The sequence below is a fragment of the Tripterygium wilfordii genome, chromosome 18 (genome assembly GCF_013401445.1).
Source record: "Tripterygium wilfordii isolate XIE 37 chromosome 18, ASM1340144v1, whole genome shotgun sequence".
NCBI lineage: Eukaryota > Viridiplantae > Streptophyta > Magnoliopsida > Celastrales > Celastraceae > Tripterygium > Tripterygium wilfordii.
Window position 1 is genome coordinate 8,439,059 of NC_052249.1, and position 24,542 is coordinate 8,463,600.

Here is a 24,542-nt window from a genome sequence, read left to right on the forward strand (position 1 = left end):
AAAGAAACAAAGTGGCTTATATTCATTACATAAGCCAATATAGTTAACACTTGAGAACAAAGGACTATGATTTGAGCCTTGATAAGTGCTTTCTTCGAATCCTTTACCGTCCTCTCATGGCTTAAATGCTAAAATACTCTTCTTGAGATCCTTAAAAATAAGAAGAAGAAAAGACCATGCAAATGACTATTCACCTATAAATAAGAAGCTTGTGTAAGAAACCTCTAAAGGCCCATGTTGAAGCTTGATGTTCAGCCTTTGAGAGTTCCTTCTTAGAAAAATTTCTTCCTATAGAAGTCTTAAATAGATCATATTGTCTTTCGAGAGATAAAACACAACAGACGCCATTAATCAAGAAAGAACTAGAACACAAATCCCCTACAACGTTATTCTAAAGACACAATGAAAGAGGATTACATGACGCAAGCAGAACAACAAAGGAATCAAACCAACGTTTGACTAAAATGATAAACACTGGAATCCGTCAGAAATTGAGAGAAAACTCTTTAGGGTTTACATATATTTCATAAAAAGTAGAAGATAATGACTATTAGGGCTGGCTACAACCCCAAATGAAGTAAAACATAAAATTATGAAAATGCCTCTATAAACAGAAAATGACCCATTCCTGCTCAACATGTCGTTTCACGCTTCGGCTAGTCAAATTTCGTCGAATTTTGATAACGTTGCAAATGTCAATCCTAATAAGTTATTGTAATTAAAGCGAACTTCCCAAATGGGTCTTATATCATTACGGAACTTGCAAACAGTTAAAGAGATATCAATTAGACCACACCCAAGCTAACGAATTTAACAAAAAGAAAAAACAGCAAAATCAATAGCCCTGGCTATCATTACAACCAAAATTTCATACTGAAATGTTAAAACATACCGTAAGTCAAAGAGAATGGAAGTACCAGCAAGCATATCTTCACTTGTGGATACCATGACTAGATCGACTACTAAAGCTGCCTTCAATCATCTGACATGTCAATTCAAAAGCCAATTGAAAAACTGTAATGAGAAAAACACTATGGAGGTCCTATTCAACCACATACCTCGAACTGGAAACTCCAGAAGTCTGTAGTGAAGAACCTTGACTACCCCATCAGAAGGTAGCCGTCTAGTTTTTACCTAAGAATATTACAAGATTCAGTTAGAATCAAATTCTCAATTCTGCTTCGCTAAGAATATTTTACCATGTTCAACTCTATTCCTCTATCATGAGAGTACATTGATTATACAAAAATGGCCATAAAAAAGTTCTTGTTAGTTGTAACAACAGCTACTCCAGGAGGAATGTATTTTATAAGGTGCTGACGATTTGATTAGCTTTCGAGCTTCATAATGTTTCAGTTTATCCTCCCACCCATGGAAAGTTCCATGGAGTGACCGAAGAAATAAAAAATAGAATATGAAAGAAAACATAAAGAAAGTGAAAGGGGGATCAGATTCCAGTTGTAGCTTATCTGAGATGAAAGATTTTCCCAATCTTCAACATATCTAGACTGAACTTTTAAATTTTCTAATCAACTAATTATCTTTAAACTATGATTAGATGCACTCAAAACAAGAATAAAACTCGTTCACAGGTAATATATTAATCTCATGAGAACAAAATCATCCAAAACTAAGAACAATCTCCAAATATGCCAATCAAATACAGTTCTATTGATTTTAACTACATTATTAAGAGGTGACGTAGAGGGAAACTTTCCCAAACTCTTGTCATTCCAAAACACATTTCTTTATGTGAAGCAATTAATTAGTGACCTGGAACTTAGTTTAACTAATTGTTTCATTTGAAAGATTACACTTGATAAATTATCTTAAATTGACTAAAATGAGAGTGGCAAGGAGAATTAAATGTGTATCTAACCTTTCACATCACGAATACGCCATCCGCATTGAAAATGAGCGTCATGTTTGAAACTTCATCTGTAAATCGATGAACTGGAGAAGCATTAGCAAAATTGGAAATCGCTAACAGGCATGTAATACTGGTCAAAAGTAACATTCCAAAATGAGGAAAATTTGAAGAAATAATAGTTACATTCCAAAATCAATAACCAAATAAAAATGAAAACCGGAACAAGAATGAAAATAGAACAATATTATAATTTTCAGCCCATATACCCATCAATAATATTGTCCACTTTGGGTTGTCCGATTACCATGGATACATCGGGTCCGCACGTCTTTGCTTTTCCTAGGAGGTCACCCATCCCAATAGTGCTCTCGCATAAGCATGCTTAATTGCGGAGTTACTACGAGATGTTAACCTCCAAGAAAATGTGTTGTTGAAGGTTAGGAATTGAAATTAATTATATATATTAACACTCCCATGCACTTGTGGGCTAGGTTATACTTGACCCAACAAGTGGATTGCACGGATTAGGGTTACTTGTGGGTGGTCGGTCCATTGGACATCCGAAAGACCCTACAAGCACCCCTCACCTGTGGGTGGTCCGTCCATAAGAACATCTGAAGGCCCAATAGGTGACCCAAACTGGTGAAGCTAGCTCCGATGCCATATGATAAATCTACGCACCCCATACACATTAACAATATTATCTGCTTTGTATTGTACGGTTCCCGTGGATACATAGAGCCCGCACGACTTTGTTTCTCCTTAACTCCTTAAGTCCAAGCAAGTGGGCTAAGCCCAGCTCACATGAGCCTAGGCAAAGACTTTGTTAATGGTTAAGGAGTGGGTTTGTCCTTATAAATAAGACATTACTCCCTACATCTTTCGATGTGGGACAACACTCCCCGCACTTGTGAGCTGGGTTATGCCAAACCCAACAAGTGTAGTAGAGGTCATGTCTGTTGGAAATCATGTATTTGAGAACATGATTTATGAGTATAAACTCATACGTATGTAAAAAATGTTCCATGTATAAGTCGAGCATTCACTAGAATCAAAATACATGATTAGTGTAAATGAAAGGTTAGTTAAAACATGTGAATTTTCTTAAAAGACATGTCTGTTCGATTATTGGTTATGTAGTTTTGTACAAGGGACATGGACATGTTCTTGTATGAAAAGATTATTTTTTTACAAGAGACATGTTTTGTTCAATGAACGCTTTGATTCATACATGGGACATGACTATGCTTGTATACCTCTATAAATAGAGGTCTTTTGCAAGAACAAACATCAATCCATTTTTCTTCTTTCTTCTTCACTTGTTTCATTTTTACATAAAAGAGGGAGTGTTTTCATTTTTGTTCCATTAGAGACTCAAGATTTGCCACTTCCTATCTTGAGTAAGTGCGATCATTTCATCCTGGGTTATGTCTGTTTGACCAGAAGCATTGGTGGGGGACAAATAAATCTTAAGGAGATAGTGTTCAACACTAGACTTGATCATATACGTGCTCTTGATCCAATTTCCTTCAAACAAGTTTTATTCCTATACAATTCTTGTTTGATTTCCTCTTCATTTCTATTATTTTTATTGTATGTGATACAATACAATAGTTGGTTTATTAAATTCATTATACAATCTATTAGGCCCCAATGTCATAACTTGTATATATTATCATTTTTACAACAATGTTCAACTGGATCAAATTGCTTTAATATCATATTATAATTTTCAACCCATATACATATCAACAATATTGTCTACTTTGCGTTGTCCGATTCCCGTGGATACATCAGGTCCACATAGCTTTGTTTCTCCTTAGACCCAAGCAAGTGTGCTAAGCCCAACTCACAAGCCCAACTCACAAGAGCCTAGGAAAAGGCCTTGTTAATGGTTAAGGAATGGGCTTGTCCTTATAGATAAGGCATGACTCCCAACATCTTTCAATGTGGGACAACACACCCCGCACTTGTGGGGTGAGTTTTGTCAAAGCCAACAAATGCAATAAAAGTCATGTCCAACTGGACTGAATTGCTCTGATACCATATTATAATTTTCAGCCCATATGCACATCAACAATATTGTCTACTTTGGATTGCCCGTAGATACATCAGACCCGCACGACTTTGCCTTCCCAGGAGTTCATCCATCCCAATAGTGTTTTCGCATAAGCACACTTAATTACGGAGTTACTAAAGGGTGTTAACCTCTAAGAAAATGCATTATTGATGGTTAGGAACTGAAATTAATTATATATGTTAACAAACAATCAAACAATATATAACGAATATATTTATGCCAAATGAATTAGAGCTTTGAATGAATATAGTAATGTACCCTATTTGGTTGCTGGAATTTGATTGTACCTTGTTGAGGAAGGGTGAACTGGTGAGATCTCCACCGTACACCATCGACACGGGTGGAAATTCATTTTAACGAGAAAGCCAAAATATTTTGATTTTCAAAAAAGTCAAACCGAGCTGCACCGAATATTAAAAAAGAAAATTGAATTGTAATATTTGGTTTCGATTTTTCAGTTTAAAATCAAAAATGAAAGTCTTCCAAATTATGGATCTATTGATAATTGTCCCTTTAAAAAAATATTAGTGTACAACTTCAATGTAATACTACAACTTAGTATTAATATTTATTAAAATATACTATCACATCAGTAATGATGAGCACATGAAAACTTTAAAAGAAAAAGAAGAAAACTTTAAAAGGAAAATAAGCGAGTTAACGATTGACCGTGGCACTACTTATGCCTAAAAAATTGAGAGACGTCAGAGAATAGCTAGTTAGATGGATGTTTTTTCAGTTTGAGATCCCGAAACTAAAAAATAAAACATAGAATCCCTATACTATAAAACATTGTAAAGGCAAATGCAATGGTTGTTTATTTGCTGTTGGCCCGGTCTCACCTCTATTACACAAAAAGTCAAGTCAAACACGTATTCTAATACAGTCACATCAGCAAAACACATATTCCAATACAACCACATCAACAAAACACAAATTTTTATACAATTTCTCTTCCCACTCAACATGGAGGCCAACAACATTCCATTCCTCCATATTATCCACAACAAAACTACACCAAAACATCAAATATCAATACATCCACATCAGCAAAACACTTATCCCAATACAGCCACACAAGCAAAACACATTTTACAATACAACCACATCAGCAAAAGATAACATCTTTGTTGGCTCAATAACACTTTACCATTGCATTTGCCCTAATATATATAGTTTGTAAGTCATAAAATAAAACATATAAATGATATTCGGTTTTTGATTTGAGATCGAATTTTTTTTTGACATCGAACTGAAAATTAAAAATCGTAAAACACATAGTCTCGAAATTGAAATCAAAATCGAAAGACCGAATCAAATGAAATTTTTTGATTTGATTTTCGTTTCGGATTTCGATTTGATTCATTTTTTACACCCATCTAAATTGCAAACATGATCATAGAATCGTTTGGGGAAAACTTTAGTAACACCCTAATGTTTTCTAAACGCACACCGATTAATTTTACCTTTTCTTTGACCTTATGTTTTTTTGGGCTTGAGCTCTTCACACCCCAGTCTCAACTAAAGCCCAAGACTTTCTTTACCTTCTCCACAAACACCCACCCTAAAACTCATTCACCCAATTATATGAAACTCCCTCCCCACCCTCCACATAGAATGTAGATATTAATTTATGCTTTATTCAATGACAGAAGAATGTGAGTAAAAGAAGATTATTTTCACTTGATTAAGCATCCACTTGAAGCCAACAGCAGCAATGCACTCAATTCTTGGAAGAATTGCTAAACCAGCTAAGATTGTAGACTTTGTCCAGTGTCTTCACAATTGCAGAGATATTCATCATCCTTGCTATTTTCCCAAATATTTCTCCATTTAAGCTTACATTAATATGACTATTTAACAAAGTTTCAAACCATCCACTCCAATATCTCGGTTGCGACATTATTGTAAAATATCGTACAGGATTGCAGGCGCATTCCTCTCTATATACTAAACTAATAGTACCTGTCAAATGCCCTACAACCCATCACAAACATTAAGACCACCACCATCCTCACTACTAGTGGAGATTTCTTGTTCACAAACATTAGCACCATCCTTACTATCGGGACTTGGGTTTTCGACTGCATCGGCCGCCCCGTCGCAGTTGTAGTCAACAAGCTCTTTGGATCGAAATTGAGTGTGGAAGAGTTGGTTCTAGTGAGTTTGGAATCCGAGTTCAAAGTGTCCGAGTATTTTTGTGTTTATGCTCTGCTTTATGAGAAAATATTCAGTGGGAAGCTCACACCACGTCATTCAACTAACTTGGTGTGTATGTCCCATTGAATGAATGACACTTGGATTTTTAATTTAAAATTAAGTTTTCATGTTTTTTTCTCTCCCTCTCTCTCTTATCCCCTCTCATCTCTCTCTCTCTCTTCCTCTTTTTTCTCTAATTTTAATTCTCTTTTTTTTATAAGCAATTTTAATGCTCTCTCTGACCTAATATTTGATGGCGCATGATTGTCGACATCAGTTGTTCCACCGGTTCCATCACCCATGCTACCAAGCCTACCACCACCAAAATTTCTGGGACTACTTCCATAACCTTGGTCGCCTCCGTGTGCACTGCCACCTCTTGACCCATAATCATACCTTGAGCCACTACCAGATCTAGATCCAATCCCAAACCCATTTGCTGAGAAATTGAAAAGGAAGAGAAGGCCAGATTCGCACCACTGAACAATAGTAATGGGTTAGATAGTTCCGATAGATCGGACAGAGGAAAACGACGACAATGGGTTAAGACTAGGTCTTGTCTCTCTACGATTTTCAGTAAAAATACCAAGAGAAATTACAATATAATAAAATATCAGGAGAAATTAAAACTAAGCGTGAAATTAATTTTTTGTGGGCCAACAAATGACCACGTGTCACTCATTCAATGTTTCATGCTCACCATGTCAGCCGAATGACCACTGAATATTTTCTCTTGTTTTATGCTTGGGGTGCATTTCTTGAATATTTGAGATTTTATGTACTTTTGGTGTTATTATAAATATTTAAAATTTTTAGGGGTACATTTAATAAAGAGTGTGTTTATAAAATGTTGAGATATGACTAAAGTTTTTCATCGTTTGTTATTTATTAAATAAAAGATCAGGTCCAATGGACCAAGAGCCCAATCCCATTATCACGCGGAATGGAAATGCTAATCACCGCAGAAAAGTTGAGAACTTCTCTCCCCTCAATTTCTGTCTCGAACGTTTGTTTTCGTTCAAAACAATCAGTTGGGAGCGACTCACTGTAACTCACCCTACCTAAAATCTGCTCTTCATGGCAGAGAAGCTGGCTCTCTCTTCTTCTTTCGAACCCACCACTGCCAGCGAAGTCCTTCTTTTCCAGCCAGACTCACCACAGAATACAGCCATTTCACCATCACCACCAATGAGCCCTCGTCTCCACGACCTTCTTCCTCCTCAAACATCCAATTCTCAACAACCCATTGTCCCTAAATCCTTAATTCCTCCTTTTTTCATATCCAGAAACCGAACTCGCATCGGCAAGGCCCGGGACTCCAACCGCGGGAAGCCATGGTCCCATCATCGTCTCTCCACTCAAGGTCAGCGAATTCTTCAATTGTTGGTCGACCCATCTTTTGACGTCAGTGAATTGAATGATGTGTTGCTTCAGTTATTTGAGCACCACCGAGAAGAGGTTATTGTTAAGGGTGGTGGTATGGATTGCTTAACCGCGGATGTTTTGGGTATTATTAAGGGTTTAGGGTTTAACTAGAAATATGACTTGGCTTTGAGTGTGTTTGAGTGGGTGAGGAATAGGAAGGATTTTGAGTTTGTGTTGAGTAATTCTGTTGTTGCTGTTGTCATCAGTATGCTTGGTAAGCAAAGGAAAGTTTCGGCTGCAGCATCTTTGTTAAATAACTTGCATAAAGATGGGTTTGATTTGGATGTGTATGCTTATACTTCGTTGATAACTGCTTATGCTAGTAATGAGAAGTATAGGGACGCTGTAATGGTATTTAAGAAGATGGAGGAAGAGGGATTCTGACCTACTTTGGTAACTTACAATGTGATTTTGAATGTGTATGGAAAAATGGGTATGCCATGGAGTAAGATTGCAGGTCTCATTGAGGGAATGAAAAGTGCTGGAGTTTCCCCTGATTCGTACACTTATAATACACTATTAAGTTGTTGCTGGCGAGGGTCTTTCCATGAGGAAGCTGCTAGCATATTTGAGGAGATGAAATTGGCAGGGTTCATGCCTGACAATGTTACTTACAATGCTCTGTTGGATGTTTATGGGAAGTCTAGACGGCCTAAGGAAGCCATGTTGGTATTAAGAGAGATGGAGAACAATGGATGTTCCCCAAGCATCGTGACTTACAATTCACTGATATCAGCTTACGCTAGAGATGGACTGTTGGATGAGGCCATGGAGCTCACGACCCAGATGGTTGAGAAAGGGATAAAGCCTGATGTTTTCACATATACAACCCTCTTTTCAGGATTTGAGAAGACTGGAAAGGATGAGTCTGCAATGAGGATTTTTGAGGAAATGAGAAGTGAAGGATGTAAACCAAATATATGTACTTTCAATGCCCTAATCAAGATGCATGGTAATAGGGGCAAGTTTGTAGAAATGATGAAGGTTTTTGACAAGATCAAGACATGCCATTGCAGCCCAGATATTGTTACTTGGAATACGCTGTTGGCAGTGTTTAGGCAAAATGGGTTGGACTCTGAGGTGTCTGGTGTTTTCAGGGAGATGAAGAGGTCAGGTTTCCTTCCTGAGAGGGACACTTTCAACACCTTAATCAGCGCCTACAGTCGATGTGGTTCTTTTGATCAAGCCATGGCTGTCTATAAAAGAATGCTAGAAGCCGGTGTTACTCCTGATCTTTCTACCTACAATGTTGTTTTGGCGGCATTGGCTCGGGGAGGGCTTTGGGAACAGGCTGAGATAATTCTTGCTGAAATGAAGGATGGTCGGTGCAAGCCCAATGAGCTAACATATTCTTCTTTGCTTCATTCTTATGCCAATGGCAGGGAGATTTAGCGAATGCATGCTTTGGCAGAAGATATATACACTGGTGTGATTGCACCTGATGCTGTGCTCTTGAAGACCCTTGTTTTAGTTTATAGTAAACGTGACCTTCTGATGAAAACAGAGCCTGCATTCTTGGAGCTGAAGAAGAATAGGTATTCGCCTGATATAAAGACTTTGAATGCCATGGTTTCAATATATGGGAGGAGGCAGATGGTTTCCAAAACAAATGAGATATTGAATTTTATGAATGAGAGTGGTTTCACTCCCAGCTTGACAACTTATAACAGTTTGATGTATATGCACAGCCGCTCTGAAAATTTTGAGACAGCAGAAGATCTTTTATGGGAAATTATAGCAAAAGGTATGAAGCCTGATATAATTTCATACAATACAGTCATTTATGCGTATTGTAGAAATGGTAGAATGCAAGAGGCTTCTCGAATGTTCACAGAAATGAAGAATTCTGGGATTGTTCCAGACGTAATCACATATAATACCTTTGTTGCATGTTATGCAGCTGATTCATTATTTGAGGAGGCTATTAATGTTGTTCAATATATGATGAAGAATGATTGTAAACCAAATCAAAACACATACAACTCAATTGTAGATGGCTATTGTAAATACAACCACCGAGATGAGGCAACTATGTTTATCAAGGACCTACGTAGCCTCAATCCACATATTTCTGATCAAGAGGAGTCTAGGTTATCAGAACGTATAATCAAGAAATGGTCATAGATTATCCTTTTCTTTAAGAGGCATGAGCTCAGTAGGCATGCTTTGCATCTGAGAGACTGAGACATGCATATGGTTCTTGGTTTGCTCTTGGAGATAAGAAGCTGAAGATGTTGTGAATGATTCTGTGGCCTTAAATTCAGTAGGCCGACCGCAAGAGATTATATTTAATTTTATCAGGCGACCTTAAATTCAAGCAGGAGAAGCTATAAAGGGAAAAGGGAGGCCTACAAAGACATATGCGAGGCCTTACATGTATCAGAACACATGTAGGGGATAGAAAATGATTATTTTTTGAGAGAGATGGCAGTTGCATAACTTCAAGGTATTCATAATTACCAATATACGCATTACATATGAACTAGAATTGCAGTTAATCAATGGTCTATCCATGCAATTTTTGGAGCATTAGACGTTAATTGATAATTTCTTCTGCAATTTGATCATCTCAGCTTGATGTTCACATTTTTTTTGTGTCTTTATGCTTCATTGACTTCTACTCAGGATCAAGACTTTTTGATCATGTGATATCTTTCCTTCTCCCTCTCTCTCTCTCTATTTGTGCTTCATATTTTTGATGTAGCTGGTTGAGAAAATAAATTATGACATTATGGAATATCGTGCATATTTTAATTTTTTTGTACTGCTGAAGGAGTAAATATGGAACCGGGATATAATTCATCTTTAAAGTTTTTCAGTGCTATTTGGCATTCAATCTTAATTTGTGAGGGGAACATTCACGGTGCTTAGCTATTGTAGTTTGTTGGACGTTGTTAGCTTGCATAAGTATTGCAATGCCTTGGAGGCATTGGTATGTGTGGTGTTGTAAAATTTATAGTTTTATAAGGTTTACTCAATCTTTATAAGGTTTCCTTTGCGGTGGGGAACCCTAGCCACTACCCTTCAGTTGCGCATTGGGTAAACCCATCGGGCTTGCACAATAGCCCATGGAAAATCCATGTATGGGCTTACAATTCCGGACAGAATTGAACCTTGGCGGGAGAGAGCATGACTAGCAATGCTTCTTACCACCATGCCAACACCACCATTATCATTGTTATATTGTATGCGACGAGGATTTTAATATTCTTAAACATATTCCATCCAAAATTCATATATTTCTATTTGATCTGTGAATCGATATTCTTGTCAAGTAGCTAAGTACTATGATAACAATTTATTTTGTCCCTGATCTCTATTGATATTGTTAATTGATTGTCAATATTTATATGTTGTTCTGCAGTTTGATTGAGAGTGGCAATGGGCAGAAAAAAGGAAGAGTGATTCGTTAGTCACTTGAAGATGCAAAGCTCGAAGAAAACTGCATCATTTGTTTTGAGGTTTTGATCTATCTAACATCATCTTGTTTGATGATTGCGAAGTAGTTCCTAGTGTTCATACCTTAACACATACTATATGATGTACACTTACTTTCTGGATAAATGTAACATGCCATACAAGTTCTGTCTGTATATCGAAATAACGGATTACTAAAAATCTTCTTCTTTTTATTACTTTGTTATGTTCACGAAGAGGTGAAGTTTTGAACATGTATGGAAAGTTGTATGGAAGGCAAAGGGAGTATAGGATTATTTCTTCTAATCCGTCAGTGACAATGTGATCATTGAATACAGACACTAGCGTCAAGTCGGAGCTGCTGGTCGGGTACCTTAACTATTCCCAGCGATGCAGCACGCCTTGCAGCCAAAGTAGTAAGCTGATAATTGCATTCAAAGTTCTGGTTAGTATGAGTCAAAATAAGTAATTATTCTTACCACCAACGAAAGATGACTTAGTTGATAATAAGAGTGAGTTAAAATTTTCAAAATGAAAGAATTCTTGCAGAACGATTATCATGGAATGTCGTTCTTGCGAAGGTTGTATATTTTTTTCACAATACTCAAGTCCAAACCATTGTGACGTCCCCCTAGAGGTTCTCTAACCAAGAAGCACGCAAATCCTAAAATTGCATAGTTTCATCTCTCAAAATAACATTTCGTGAGGGGAGGGTAAGAACGGCCGTAGAGGTACTCAAAACGCAATCCCTTGGATGCAAAAAATTGCATCCACAAATATTCAAAATGATAATTATTTGTGTTCTCAAGGTTTAGCCTCAGTTGCTAAAGTTTTAGACAATCAATTGCATATACTATAATTAATACTAGCTTTTTAATCATTTTGGGCGGTTGAGCCCACAAGGTCACAATTATCAAGTGTGTTAAAAAATAAGAAAAATTTGAGCCCTCAAAAATCTAGGGCCCTAGGTGGCAACCTTAACTGCCTAGGGGTTGAACTGCCCCAGCCAAGCCGAAGAGTTGTAATTGTAGTAGGATAAGACTCTTAGTTTGATATTTAGGAGGATTTCTCGGAGGGTTCCATCCGGATTCCTCTCCTAATGGAAGTTGGACTTTACTAGAGTCCATGTCCTTTTTGGAATCCTCGACTTGATAGTAGCTCTTTCAAACCTAAACGTAGCAAGATATGGAAATGGAGAAGAAGAAGAAGATTTATGGAGGAAGAAACGAAGAGAAACACACGTGAAGATAACTCTTCATTTCATAAACTCCTTGACAACCAGCTATTACAGACTAATATATGTCTAGTTAACCAACTTATTCTCTCCATTACAGCCTAATATAAGTCTAGTTAACTGTCCGGACCTCCATTTTGAGGTCCTAATACCACCTAATTAGGGGGTTCTAGTATCTAAAGTAATGTATTTGTATTTAAATAAGTTAGTTTTACTCTTATAGTTGCCTCTCATTGGTTTTGCAGAAAATATGATTAAATCGGCAAAGTTGGAAACTTTCGGGACTGAAGAAAAGTGCATAGAGATGAAGAATTGTCCGGACACCTTCATTGGATGTTCGGATAGTTGAATCCAAGGGCAAAAAGGTCAAAGAATCGTGAAGCTATAGCCAAAAATGGAAATATGCACAAACTGTCCAAACACCTTATAATCTATCTGGACAGTTGGAACCAAAAGATTTAATCGTCCATACAGATTTCTTAACTGTTCGGACGGTTGCCCAATTTCTGTATTCTGAGAATAGTTAATTGAGCTGGGTTTTTGGGTATTTCTCAAATATAACCAATGGGAGAAAGCTTTGTAAGGGTAAATAGGTAATTACACTTGTAAAAAGAGGGGAAAACCCTAAGATTTGGGTTTTCTTCCTCATTCATTCCATTCTACAACATTGTGCCTCCTTGTCTTTCTCTCTCTAGGGCTCTGCTTAGTTTTTGTGATCTTGATTGTAAACATTGGTTTTCATCTATAAAATTGATGTTTATTCTCATTATAATGAGTGGCTAAGTTCCCTTTCTAGTTTTTAGTCCCGAACGGTGGATGCAAGGTTTCGATTACTTAAGGTATGTTCAAAGGGTCGTAGCTTCGATCCCTCTCTTTTAATTTCGTGATAGTTTTGTGATTGGATATTTGAGAATGACATATTTGATTGTATTCTTGGATTGTCTAGCCTAGGGATTGCATCTAATGTGTTCGATTGAGAATTGTTAAACTCGTTGCATGATTTCCTTAATTAATCGAGTTTTCCATTGCATGGCTATTAATTATGTGTATTGATGATGGAGTTTTGGGTTAATTTAGGAATGTGCATGGGAGAATTATGGCTAATTGATCTTTGAGTGTGAAACTAGGGTGTTAGTCAAGCCAAGCCACAATAGGGAACATTAATCTGTAATATTAGATGCTTATCCATTTGCGTTCATCGTAGATTAAGAGACCCGATGGCCTACATTTATGAATTGAAGTCTTATATCCCAATTCTCTTTGCATACGCATGATTGATAGTATCACACAATGCATTGTGTATGGTTGTGTGTGTTTGCAAACCTTGAGTATAAGAACCGAGTAGCCACCAGGAAGGATTAGAGACTAGATGTTTTTAATTAATTGTTTTAAATCTAATTCTCACTTGCTTTGGTTACAAAAATCGCTTATGCTTCCGAGTCGTTCGGTCACTTTCACTTTTCTTGCATCTTATTCATTATTATTTTGCATTTAGTTTTTCGTGTTAGTTGTTTGCATTCATCCACCAAAAATTACATTTTGCTTCCTTGTGGATTTGAGTCCGAACTCTCGAAATTTATTATTTGCCGACGACCCTATACTTGGGGTAAGTACACACAGATGCTCTTTTGTGTCGGTCATTAACCAACTTTCCTTGATAATCAACTGGCATACTGGTAGATAGGATGATCGGCTATGTACACGGCCACGTTTGACAACTCCTTATGAATTCTGTGAGCCGTATATATTTGTGGCTGTGAAAGTGAAACTGTACTATACTTGTGTGTTAGGTCATAGGTGTATTAAAAGAAACATGAGTCTTGACAAGGAAAGTTGGGTGTATAAGAGATGAAACTTGTTGGTATAGTGAGACATCCAAATACCAATACCCAGGTTGTGTAAAAAAAGCCCAGAAAACACACCTCACTTACTGAACCATCTCCTGCATAGACTGGTTTGATTGGTTGTTCTCTTTCGCTATTAGCCATGTCAATTAAACAAAGCTCACCACATCCACATGTTGCAGCCTTTGCATTCCCATATGGTAGCCATCCCAGGACATTCCTGAGTCTTGCCCTCCAACTGGCAAACGCAGCCCCTCAAGTGCATTTTTCATTCTTCAACACTGCAAAATCCAATGAGACTCTATTTTCATCTTCCAAATCCTCCCAACTCCCAAATAACTTTAGAGCCTATAGTGTCAATGATGGCGTCCCTGCTGGTCATGTACTGTCAGGACACCCACTGGAGGCGGTGGAGTTCTTTTTGAAGGCCGGGCCGGAGAGTTTCAAAAAGGGCATTGACATTGCAGTGGCAGAGACTGGTACTAACATCACTTGCATTCTCATGGATGGGTTTGTAGTGTTTGCAGGGGAGATTGCAGAGGATTTGGGGATTCCTTGGATTCCTCTTTGGGTCCCTATATCTTTCAGTCTCTCTGCTCACTTTTACACGGACTTAATTCGTAAACTGTATACCAACGATGGTGTTGTGACTGAATCCCAAAATCTCGGTCAAATTCGAGGATTGTCATTTTTCAAAACAGGGGATTTACCAGGAGAAATTATTTCTCCTGACCTTGATAAATCTATTTTTGCTAAAACACTCAGTGAATTGGATCAGATGCTTCCAAGAGCTACTGCAATCGTCATCAATTTCTTTGAAGAATTAAACCCGGAAGCCCTCAACGAAGATCACAGATCAAAATTCAAGAAAGTTTTCAATGTGGGTTTCCTCACTATTCCACTGCCACTGTCGGAGTCCGATTCAACGGGATGCTTATCATGGTTAAACAGGGGAAAATCCAAATCAGTAGTGTATGTTAGCTTCGGGACTGTGGTGGCAGCACCACAAACCGAGCTGGTAGCAATGGCGGAGGCGCTTGAAGAAAGTGGGGTTCCATTTCTCTGGTCTCTTAGGGACAATTTGAAAGAGGCTTTACCAACTGGGTTTGTTGGGAGAACAAGCAATTTCGGAAAAATAGTGCCATGGACGCCTCAAGCACAGGTTCTGGCACATGAATCAGTAGGAGTATTTGTGACACATGCTGGTTGCAACTCTGTTCTTGAAAGCATTGCCTGTGGGGTGCCAATGATTTGCAGGCCATTTTTTGGAGATCAACCAATGACTGGAAGAATGGTTCAGGATCTTTGGGGGATTGGTGTAACTGTTGAAGGTGGTGTCATTACAAAAAATGGGTTGATGAAGAATTTGAAATTGGTTCTTAACGATGAACAAGGAAAGAAAATGAGAGAGAAAGTTGAGGTACTGAAACAGAGAGTCACTGATGCCGGGGGACCTAATGGATCTGCTGCTAGGGATTTTCAGAATCTGTTAGAATTAGTTTCTACATGAGGGTCACGTGCAAGAGCTTACATATATTTCTCTGTCTTGATTTATATAGTTTTGAAGATTATCATCTTTGAGTTCTTTAGTTATTGTGCTTGTGTTGAAGTTAAGCTCTGTTGTTGGTTTCAATTGAAAGTTGAGTTTTAGAGTGTCATTGGATCATTAGTCCTTGGGGAATGTTGGGTCATCCTTTTCAGGATATGGAATTGTTTTCCCAAACATGGGTCTAGTTGATCTCTACTATGTACCGTTTGTTCTTTGGATGATGCAAAAGCTATTAGATTTTGTCTTGTTTTCATCTTCAGATTCAATGGTTGTTGTTATGCTGCTATTTGGGCTCATATCTGCAGTGTCATAGTCTTGGGAGAGACTGGCACCTAAATTGTTTGATGGAATGCCCCACTGAGTCGGCATCACTGTCTAAGCTGGTTTCGTTTAGTTGTTCTTCCGATATATCAGTCAAAACGACTTGATCACATTATTTTTCAATAATTTGGACAAAAATATTTTCCCAAGCCTATCGTTTACAGGACCGAATGGGCGAGGCCTATCGAGCCACCTGTTGAGGATCTTGGATGAATTCAAACTGACATTAGTATTCTGTATCTATCACAAAATGCAGATACAGTGTGTATATATATATATATATATATGTATGTATGATTTCTCACATAAGAGTCTAATGTAAAGATATAAAATAAGAGTTACGTTTTAATGGTGTGGATGAATGAGATGACAAATGGCGTACACTGCTTTGGGTTCCACATATTTCAAATTAATAATGTAAACATAAATCCTTATTTTACACCTTTATATTAAATCTCTTATGTGAAAATTCTTATATATATATATATGAAAATGGCATGAAAGAATGGCAGGAATGTGACTTCCATTACAAAGTAAAAAAAAATAAAAACAACAGAAGCTTTTACGTGATATCTAGCAAGCCTTAGTTGGTATATATTATCTCAGTTCTCAGGAGAGACGCCACTAGTGCAATCCATCATCGACAATATAAAAACCCACCAAAAGAATAATATCCCACTAAAGAAAAACCCAACAAAAGAAAAGCCACACGCATGACTACAAAAAAATTCTCACTTGCTCTACAAATCCAGGGAGACGTAAGTCATGCTTGCCTCACCCATAATAATATATAGGGTCCGTTTTTGCTCACAATTTATTGTTATAAGCTACCAAACAACTATTTTGGGTCCAAAACCAAAGCAATTTTCGGACAATATATTGCTCTTTTCGAAATTGTGATGTTTTGAATCATTTCAAGACAATTTTACTCCCCAATGATTGAAATACCCTGAACTATTCAATAATGAGTACAACTCTGCCCTCGCAACCTAGTAAATGACACACAACACAACACTCCACCTCTGCACCAGTAAGCATAATCCCTAAATTTTCTCCTTCAATCTTAGGTTTTTTTGAACTTTGAATTCCTTGATCTTGTGAAATTAGGGCATAGTTTATTTTCAATTGTTAGGGCATCGTGCATTTGCAATGGAGAATTGAGAATTATTCTGACATTTGTAGTTCATTACCTCATATGTTATATCTCTCAATCATGTTGAATTTTTCTGATGTTTGTAGTTCATTACCTCGTACCATACAAGGGAGAGAGGTATCATATTCCTGTATTCTAGAATGAAGCACCCACTTCGGGACCCCGTGAAGTATTCAATAAGGCTCATGCTCGGCTTAGAAATGTCATCGAAAGGACATTCGGGGTGACAAAGAAGAAATGTCGGATCTTGAATGCAATGACTTCGTATGATATAAAGGTACATGCAATGATTGTGATAGCATGCATGACACTTCACAATTTTGTACGCATGCATGTTGTTATTGACGTTGATTTCAATGACATTGGTTCGACGTCTGTTGTGGGAGATGCTTCGGTGCTCGACCCTGTCCATGAAGTTGTGGATGATGGAGTTGATGAATATTTGGTCATTGATGATGCTAATATGACTCAGTTTCGTGACATGCTTGCCAATCAACTATCAAGAACAATATGATTAATTATATAAATTTTAGTAATATTCGTAAGGGGTGTGTGTATTTATTTACTGGTCATGAAAAAAATGTTAAGTGATTCTGTGAAGTTGGACATGTATGTATGAATATGTACGAGATTATGGGGCTGTTAAATGTATTATGATATTTTTAATATTTTTATTTTATTAAAAATGTTATTATTATTTTTATAAAGTGTTTATAATTTATTTTGATATTTATTTTAAGCTAGTATAACTTAAATCAATTATACCCCTGCATGTAATCTACACAACCTTTTTAAGACTATATAAACTACCAGTAAAAGTATAACAAAACACTTAACATCATTTCAATAACTATATATTCTATCATTTATTACAACTATTTATTATTTACAATATATGATATAATATATGCTACTGACAAAATTGTCTACTAAACGAACTCATATAGATGGGACAAAAATTACATTATAGAGGCCCTAATTATGACCAAAGAGAATCCTCTTCCTTCTACTCTTCCACACCAACAAATCATTCCAACTTACTTAATGTCATTGTCCACATTATCAAATCATTCCAACTTACTTAATCTCATTGTCCACATTATATTGGCAATTGAATGTATCAAAACTTTGCAGAACAGAAAATTGTCCACAAAGTCGTAATGGAACAAAGATCCCCCCCCCCCCCCCCAAAAAAAAAGGACGTCCTCATGGAACAGTTGGTCTTTCTGATTCAATTGCCAATCCTGGGTAGAGCATACATGTATCTGCATGAACTTGATAATAGACTCGGTAAGAAATAGATCAATCAAGTAAAATAATACTCAGGGAGGCTTGAGAATTGTTGGAGAGACAAAGGTCCATGGTTACCTTACAAAAAACAGATAAAGCAATATGCTCTTCTACCCTAGCTGCCCTAACTGGTTGCAGTTTTATTGTTTATCACACCCTTTAACAGAATTAGACAAGATCATACAAAAACAATGATTATCAATCACGGAGGATCAAACTGTAATTTACACAAGAGATGAATTTTTTTTGTCAATAAGTAAAACAAAAGTTCCAAAACTGTGTCATTCTTCCTGAAGTTTACTATAATCAACCAAGACAAATAGGTAAACAAAGAAGAGAGTGAACAAAATTGTGGCTCGACTTCGTTGGGGGGTCTAATGCAGCATTTTTCCTATCAGCACTCGCCATTCGCAAATTTATGCACAATGGTTATCCTCTCGCACCAGTACCCTTAACTGGCTTTGAAATTCTTTCAGAAAAGGTAAATCGATTCTTGAAAGTTCAGTTTGTCATCTTTTCAAACGCTTTCTTTTGTTCAGGTGAGTGTGTGAAGCAGCACTGCCTCTGCTTCATCTTCATTAGAGGAATAAATGTCAACAGGTGGACTGGTGCTGCCCATGGCATTACGTTTAAATTTACCCCTGCAGGAGCTTTTCTGCTGATCCAGATAAACTACGATCACAGTTATATCATCGTGGAAATGGCGCCGTGTTCCCTTCTCGATCTTCCGTATGTCATTGTATCTAAGCTCTCTCTTCTTTGCAACCTCCTGAAGAGCCGCTTTGACCAGTCTCTTGGCAATCCCCTGCGAGCAACAAACCATCCAGTACATTTGTGTTATGCAAGCCGTTAAACTATGCCTACGCAGGTACAAGTGCACCAGAATAATTTCAACCAAAAACATTAGATATACCATAAATTATATCTCCAAGATCCAAAAAAGGGTCTCCTTTAGCAAAAACAGAGAGATTGTACTTCATATGTGCATTTTATTCCCATAGAGATTTGCATATTACAGGCCAAGAGAAACATTCAAATTATGAAGAGATTGATTATGAGCCATCTCCTTTTTATGGGATTCAGAAAGCCTGTAAACAAATTGCAAGTAAACAAAACAGTAATGGGAAGAAATAGTTATCAGGGGCACTCACAGCTCTTGGGTTTTTAAGAACAATCTCCATTGCTCTCTCATCACTCAGTTGCTCCCAAAGGCCATCTGATGCAAATATCAGAAATAAGTCTTGTGGAGTGAGCTTTTTAATAAGGATTGACGGTTCTGCTGTTAATACAGGCCTTTTCAAAGGAACAGGGTGTCTATATTGCCGAAAAATTGGATCTCTATTAAACTCGGGTTTCTTTAGGTAAACATCACCAATTGATCTTGATACCTGAAAAAGAAAGAGAGAAGCGTCTAAAGCAGAAACTTCCACCAAAATCTTTAAGATCATGATCTCGTATATCAGGAGACAAAGTAATAAGCAACAAAGAGCATATAGTTAGTGTAAAGATTAAAATGTAAAAACCAAAATTCTCATCAGAGCTAGACAGAAACCAGACAGAACCGAAAAAACGGAAAGAGGACAAAAAAAAGAAAAACAAGAGAGGGGAAAATGGGAAAAGACGAGGACTCCCTTGAGTTACATAAGCTTTATTGTTATGCATCAGGGGTCTTCATACATCTCATGCATGGATGACACACGTCTATACTTTGCTGCATGAGAAGGCAGATCAGGAGGCAGATAGTGTGGAATACAAGTATACAACCCTCACACAACATTGACGGTTGTCCCTCATGAAACATGTCTATCAACTGAAAAGGGAACATATAAATTGAATGAATGTTCGTTTAAAAAATGAAAACTCACAATTGCTCTAGCAAGTCAACCTCAAAGACTTCACAGAATTGTCTTCTTAATCATGTCTAACACAAATACAATGCTTTAAATGTTATGCAAGTTAGGTTAGTGGTTTTCTGTAGCATATTTACTTCTAAAATAAACATCTCTATGACCGAGATGAAAAAATAGAAGTTCCCCCAGTAAATGTTATGGTCTCAAGCATGCTAAATTAGGTGGTTAAACTAATGTACTGCGTCTCTTGTAAACCAATGCCATTTCTTTGAAGTGACACAATATTCAAACTATTAATTTCACTGCAGCAAAATGAGACACAGAAATAAAAATTGCATCTGGACCAAAATAGTCTAATGAAATCCCACAAATGTGAGCACTAGTAAACTTTCTCAGAGGAAAAGAAAGATGCAACATTAACCCAGAAGTATGACACTGCGAAATCTTACAAAAAAATGGCAAAGGTGCCAAAAGCATACATCTGGAAGCATATGCCTATATTTCACAACATTGCCGGTAAAATACTGTTCGAAGCATACAAAAAATTTCTAAAGCTTTCTCTATTAAGATAAAACGTCAACATGTTAAGCGGGCCAAGTGTGATGGGATCATGGATAGGATTGCAAATGAGCCACGTCTATAAAAACCCAGGCCATGCTGCCTATCGGATACTGAGATCATATATATAAGTGGACATAATTGGAGGGAGGGAAAAGGGAGAAAAAATACGCCAAGGATTTTGCACGGGGTTCCCAAACAAATAGCGTAGGAACATACGCATATCATTAAAATCGAATAAAAGAAAAATTATACAATAATGGAGCAAAAGTTCCCCACATATTAGAGCCACCCTGCATGCTCCAACTTTAAGTTCAGAAAAACTGCAGTTTTTCGTACAGGTCAAAAAAAATTGTGCTTCATATAACATAGATAATACTCTCGCACGACACATGCGTCCAACTGTGGCACGTATTTGAAATAAAGGGGAAGAAGCATCAAAAGTCAATACGTTATGCAGCTCCATAAGAACGCAACAAGAAAAGAAACGAGATAGAGAGAAAGGCAACCAAAGGACACCTGAACCCAAAAATTTTATTAATACTGAAATAACAGACATCCAATAATGAAAAACTCTAAGCCATAATAATTAACCAAAAAATATCAGGTACAATACCAAATAAGGAATTAAAGGCCTATCATACCTGGATTATGCCTTTGATCCTCCAAACTCCCCGAGTATACATCACAATATGTGAATCATCTGGGTGAAGTGCTTCGACCTCCTTCCTCACCTCCTCAACTGCAACATTATGATCTGTTGACAAGCGCTCTGCCACCACTGGCTTTTTCTTATCCTCCGAAGCTTTTCGACCAAGAACAACCCTTGAGTCCCCAAGATTAGCCACGTATAGAACATCATTTGAAATTGCACCAACTAGACAACATGATCCCGCTGAAGCAATTTGTGGCTTTATAGGCAATGATTGTTTTACCAATCGATAGAATTCCTCTTCAGTGGCTTTGAATGCATTTTTTATCACATCAGCAGATAATCCACCTTGCTCTGTAGCAAATTCTACAATCAAAAGAAACAATTAGGATAAAACAAAATATTGCTCCTTAAAGTCCCCTTCTGCAGCTAGTGGCACTATGATTGTGCACTGAATTGCCCAATTTTCTATAGGACTACATTAAGATAGTGATACTATGTTGAAACAAGATACGAATGCATATCCTAAAAAATATTTCAATGTATATCACAACACATTAAAATGCCTTTAAAATCCAACTTATTAACTCAGATAATTTCCATCATGCTAAATTGAGTCACTGTATCCAGAGTTTAAACGTAAACAACTCCAGTACACAAGGCTCCCTTAATGAGCAAGGTCGGGGACAGACAAGATGTATGCAAGTCTTACCCCACATAATATGTGGAGAGGCTGTTTCCGGGAATTGAGCAAGGTCGGGGACAGACAAGATGTACGCAGGTCTTACCCCACATAATATGTGGAGAGGCTGTTTCCGGGAATTGAACATGAAACCTCTAGGTAACTCTACCACTGTACCACAAGTTCACATGTACTATCATCAATACAATAAATCATAAATTCAAATCAGATTAAATGTCTTATCCTTTCCAGGGAAAGGCAAGAATTCTAACTAAACCCAGCAATACAGGTAGTAGAAGAAATAAAGCAAACCCTAGCCCTAAACTTGTTAACTAAAAAAACGGTGTAGAATATCAAGGAGAAGATCTAATTGTGATAGATGCCCGTAGAATTACTTTCCATAAACTTTCAATCTCTATAACTCAGAGACCAATACTCCAATTCTGATACATATATACACACATAAACAAACAGATTGCCTCAAAGGGTTTAAGAGAAGGTAAGAGAATTACTATGCATAAAAGGAAATAAATGCTTGTTAACAAATATGGAGGCTTCCGGACCACCATGACCGTCATAAACCCCAACATAAGTTGCAGAGGGAGACGCGAAGACTTGACTCTGATCTTCTAGAGACAAATTGGCCTGCACCACCGCGATAGAGTAATCGCCCGAAGCATGCGGCTTCAATTCAGAGTGCCAGAGCAGCCCATCGCCGCCGCCTCGCCTTCCCAAGCATCGTTCCAACGGCCGGTAACAGGATCGCAACATGATTATTCTCGAACTTGTTCGGGTTTTGCTTCTTCTTCTGTATGTAGATGTTGGTTTGGTTGTTTTGGAAGCGTGGATGGTTTGATTGATTCTTAATTGTTTGGGTGCCGAGAAAAAAACTCGCAAAGTGGGAAAGAAGGAGGGGGATGCCGCGTTAAACAACAGAGACCCTGCATATCAGATATCACTTTGTACTCTACGCGTTCAAAACACGTATCCGCAAACTTATGTTTTTCTAATTACAATTGAATCCCTAGACTCTAATCTTATTACAATGAAAGACCCAACAAATTTCCATAATCAGTTTTGTGATATGGTAGCAATACACATCCCTTACAAATTCAGCCATAATTAGGTATAACATGTAATTAGACAACGTAATAATGAAAGTCATTGTAATTAGACAATGACTCAATGTAATTAGATAACATAATATGTAATTAGATAACGTAATACTGTTATGGTCGGTTATAGAAGAAATTGTTAGGGATATATAGGGTTTTCGTTTGTGATATACCCAAGGTTGTCCAAATCCCGATGTAGATCAACATATATATTCGGATCCCTTAAAAATCGCAAATCTATCATAATCGTACGATTTTACCGATTTCACTGATCTTAGTTAAGTGGAATGGTTATCACTTTATCAACTATAAACAAAAGGCTGATGGACAAATGGGCTTTTATGGGTTATGGACAAATGGGATCAATTACAATTTACAAGTCTCTCTGGCCGCCACGCCTTCATTATCCATCTCGAGTTTAGTAACCTAGGTCAATTCTTTAGCCCTCTTTGTTCTCCAGCGAATCGCGACCAGCAACTTGAAGTCTTGAACAATTCTTTCGTGATCTAGACCAACAACTAGAGCCCTACTGAATTACTTCCTTCCCGATGAGCAAGAGCAATACTTGATTTTCGCGACTTTGTTCATTTGTGTTGGTGGTTTATTGTTTTCGTAGTTCCACAACCTTGTTCAAATAATCATAGTACTAAAATTATGAATCGTTTCTATTTAGTGAGCAACAACGCATGAATGGAATGGTAAGTGCAATTGTGCAAGTCTGTGCTTTCTTTGGTGGGCACCGGGCACACAGCAAGAGGTGCTGGGTTTGTGGGTTTGCCACGCAAAACACAAGAGTTTCTTATTTTCTTATAACTATATTAACCATTAAAATTTTTATTGTCCAGTTTAAGTAAATTTGAACTTTGGGCATTAACGAAAGAAAAGGAAAGTTTGTTTCCATTAAAATTTTTATTGTCCAGTTTAAGTAAATTTAGATTTTGGATATTAGGGAAAGAAAAGAGAAGTTTGTTTCCATATTGACTATAGAAGATGAAAGTATATTGACTATGCCTATGAGCATGATTTTGTAAAATTGCGTGTCGTGTATCTATAAGATATTTGTATCAAATAGATGGTTTTGTGATGGTAGTAATTTATCAACTTGTTATTTTATCCCTGAAAAATGGATATTAGATGTTTATAGTACTAATGCTTGAAATGCTTGTCATGTTTAAGAGGGAATCTTGATTTAGAATAATTACTTTGTCTTTTCTTAATTTTTTATGCAGAATAATAAGTTAATAACTATGAACAGCAATGACAGTACTCCTTCTGAATGCTCCAGAAAAAAGAACAGATGTAG

At 37.2% G+C, this 24,542-nt stretch overlaps 2 protein-coding genes and 1 pseudogene across 2 annotated transcripts; 2 read left to right on the forward strand and 1 right to left on the reverse strand.

Annotated features, from left to right (window-relative positions):
• The first annotated feature begins 7,099 nt into the window (after window positions 1–7,099).
• On the forward strand, window positions 7,100–11,253 carry LOC119983838 (annotated as a pseudogene).
• A 2,958-nt stretch (window positions 11,254–14,211) lies between these two features.
• LOC119983424 (flavonol 3-O-glucosyltransferase F3GT2-like) lies at window positions 14,212–15,579 on the forward strand. Its single transcript, XM_038827110.1, has one exon. The coding sequence runs from the start codon at window positions 14,212–14,214 to the stop codon at window positions 15,577–15,579; it is 1,368 nt and encodes a 455-aa protein (XP_038683038.1).
• A 2,981-nt stretch (window positions 15,580–18,560) lies between these two features.
• LOC119984462 (probable protein phosphatase 2C 63) lies at window positions 18,561–23,055 on the reverse strand. Its single transcript, XM_038828418.1, has 4 exons — window positions 22,637–23,055; window positions 21,435–21,808; window positions 19,534–19,770; window positions 18,561–19,187 (listed from the first exon to the last, which is right to left on the reverse strand). The coding sequence occupies exons 1-4, from the start codon at window positions 22,893–22,895 to the stop codon at window positions 18,918–18,920; spliced, it is 1,140 nt and encodes a 379-aa protein (XP_038684346.1). The 5' UTR covers window positions 22,896–23,055; the 3' UTR covers window positions 18,561–18,917.
• Between the last annotated feature and the right edge of the window lie 1,487 nt (window positions 23,056–24,542).